The sequence below is a fragment of the Haplochromis burtoni genome, unplaced genomic scaffold (assembly GCF_018398535.1).
Source record: "Haplochromis burtoni strain Fernald_Lab_line unplaced genomic scaffold, NCSU_Asbu1 Contig_2166, whole genome shotgun sequence".
Taxonomy (NCBI): domain Eukaryota; kingdom Metazoa; phylum Chordata; class Actinopteri; order Cichliformes; family Cichlidae; genus Haplochromis; species Haplochromis burtoni.
Genome location: NW_024584527.1, coordinates 1 through 2387, shown reverse-complemented (window position 1 = coordinate 2387; position 2387 = coordinate 1). Strand labels below are relative to the sequence as shown.

Here is a 2387-nt window from a genome sequence, read left to right as displayed (position 1 = left end):
ATTATGTTATTTTACATTTGACGTGTCAGATCACAGTCTACTTATGTAAATGTAATGATATTCTAGAAAAACAGTACACAACTGTAAACTACACAGTAAAGTACTTTGACATTACTATTTTTTGGAACAGTGTAAGAGATGGGGTAAACAAGTCTCTGCAGCTTTCTTCCTAATTTCTTTGCAACTTTGATAAGAAACAATAAATATTGTTGTGTATGTGAAAACTATGAAGAGCATAGGAAGTATTACAAGATCTAGTAAACTAACCACACCAAAGACAGTAATTAATCTTGATCTTTGACACTGAAGAGTGTAAACTGCATTATTACAAAATATTCCTTTTATATTAGAGTCCCACAATTTAGCTTCAGCACTCGCTATTGCTTGGACAGCAATATGACAAGCAGGTACAAGCCAAGCCAAAACAAGGAAAATACTCACAGTAGTTTTTGTCATGATAGTTTGATATTCCAGAGGTTTACATATAGCCACATATCTGTCATAGGCCATGGCAGTCAAGAGAGGTAACTCTGAACCACCTAGAGTGTAAAACATAAAAAAAACTGAAAGAGACAGGTTGAATATGTTGTGACTTGTTTTTCAGATAAAAAGTCAATCAGAAGTTTTGGGTACATAGTTGTGCTGTAAAGAACAGAGTTAAGTAGCAAGGCTGCAATGAAAATGTACATGGGCTCATGGTGGTTTTTATGAGTAAAAATTAAATACAGAATAGTAGAATTAGTGCAGATTATTAGAATATATAATGTAAAGATAGTAAAAAATAAAATATATCTGTACTTGTTAATTTCCGTGTACCAGTCCAGAGTTAGAAAGGTAACATTTAACTCTTTCTCCATTATTGTTTTCAAAGACAAAACATTTGCTCATAAAACAAATTGCATAACAACTATTGAATAGAAAACTTTTAGAATTATGCCAACATGCAACAGGCGTTTTTCTGCTTTTCATAAAGGTCTCTGAACTTAAAATATATCTTGGAGAGCATTCATTACCAAGATTCATACAGTTATTCATACAAGTCTGTGGCAGGTTTTTATTATTTTGCTTCATCCTCAAGGGAGGGAGAGTTCTGAAACCTCACTGTTCTGCCTTTTTGTAATTGATGCTTTGGGAATGTACAATTATACCTTCCATTCTGTTCAATGTGAACATTCAGGATGGAAATGCTCTCCTTATCTTCCTTAATCTCTCCTTATAAGTATAAAATTAAAAGTAATAGAAGAGTAAAAAATAAAAATGAATAAAGTCAATAAGAACAGTTGTCTCTCATACAGCAGTTTCAAGGTGCCAACATATGCTTTCAACATACAATAAATGTTGTTCTCAAATCATTGATTAGGTGACTTCATAGCAGTATTCATGTTGGTGATGTTCTTTGTGCAAAAACTGTTCAAAAGTCTTCTTTTGAGGACAGAAATTCTTATACAAACTAAATGCAAAAATAAATAATGCAATTTGCATATGACCAGAACTATAAAACAGTGGGTTATTTGATTATGTTCATCAGTGTGACAGCCTAGGGGGAAGAAACTCTCTTTTCTTTTTGTTTTGAAATATTCAAGTGTTTTAAATGAAAATACATGTCACGGGTTGCTCTGAGGATCCACTCGCAGGACTCCGGAGTGTGTTATAACAGAGACAGTTTATTCACAAAAATCTTCACCAAGTGTATTTACAGGCAGTGCAAGGACAGTGCTATATACAAGATGTGCGAGGACGGGTTCCAGGGCTCCAGGGAAAACAAGGGGATCACAGACACGCTCACGCCAACCTCTCTCCGCTAGTGACCAGCCACCTCTTACACGCTCCACACGGGGAAACACGGGGACGGGTCCGGGGAATCTAGAACAGAGAGACAAATGTTACTTTCTGAGGCGGAAGTGTGGGAAACTAGGGCTCGACGTGTACTGACAGGAGTCTTCAAAACAATCCAGCGTTGAACAGCTGATCTCCTCCTTCTGATATACCAGCTGGTCTGATGAGGGCCAGGTGTGCATGATCCGGGAGGGCGTGGGCCGAGGGCGTGAACCCGCCGTGAGTTCCGCCCCGGCAAAACAGGGGAGGGGGAGAGAGATTGCTGATCAGTGCCTTGCCGACCCCGCAGGTCGTGACAGTACCCCCCCGCCAACGGGAGCCTCCTGGCGACCCCCAGGCTTCCCAGGGTGAGCCACATGGAACCGCCGAACCATGGCCCGGTCCAGCAGAGCCGCCCGCGGGACCCAGGAACGCTCCTCAATGCCATAGCCCTCCCAGTCCACAAGATACTGCAGGCCACGGCCCCGGCGCCTGACGTCCATAATCCGAGACACGGAGAAGGCCGGACGGCCAGCGACGACCCGGGCGGGCGGAGGGGGTCCGGAAGGAAG

The 2387-nt window shown here is 41.4% G+C and overlaps 1 protein-coding gene across 1 annotated transcript; it reads right to left on the bottom strand.

Annotated features, from left to right (window-relative positions):
- Window positions 1-114: 114 nt before the first annotated feature.
- On the bottom strand, window positions 115-689 carry LOC106632781 (olfactory receptor 4Q2-like). The gene is given in 2 exon segments (XM_014331366.1): window positions 115-552; window positions 555-689. Coding segments are annotated over 2 exon segments (573 nt in total).
- Window positions 690-2387: the final 1698 nt, after the last annotated feature.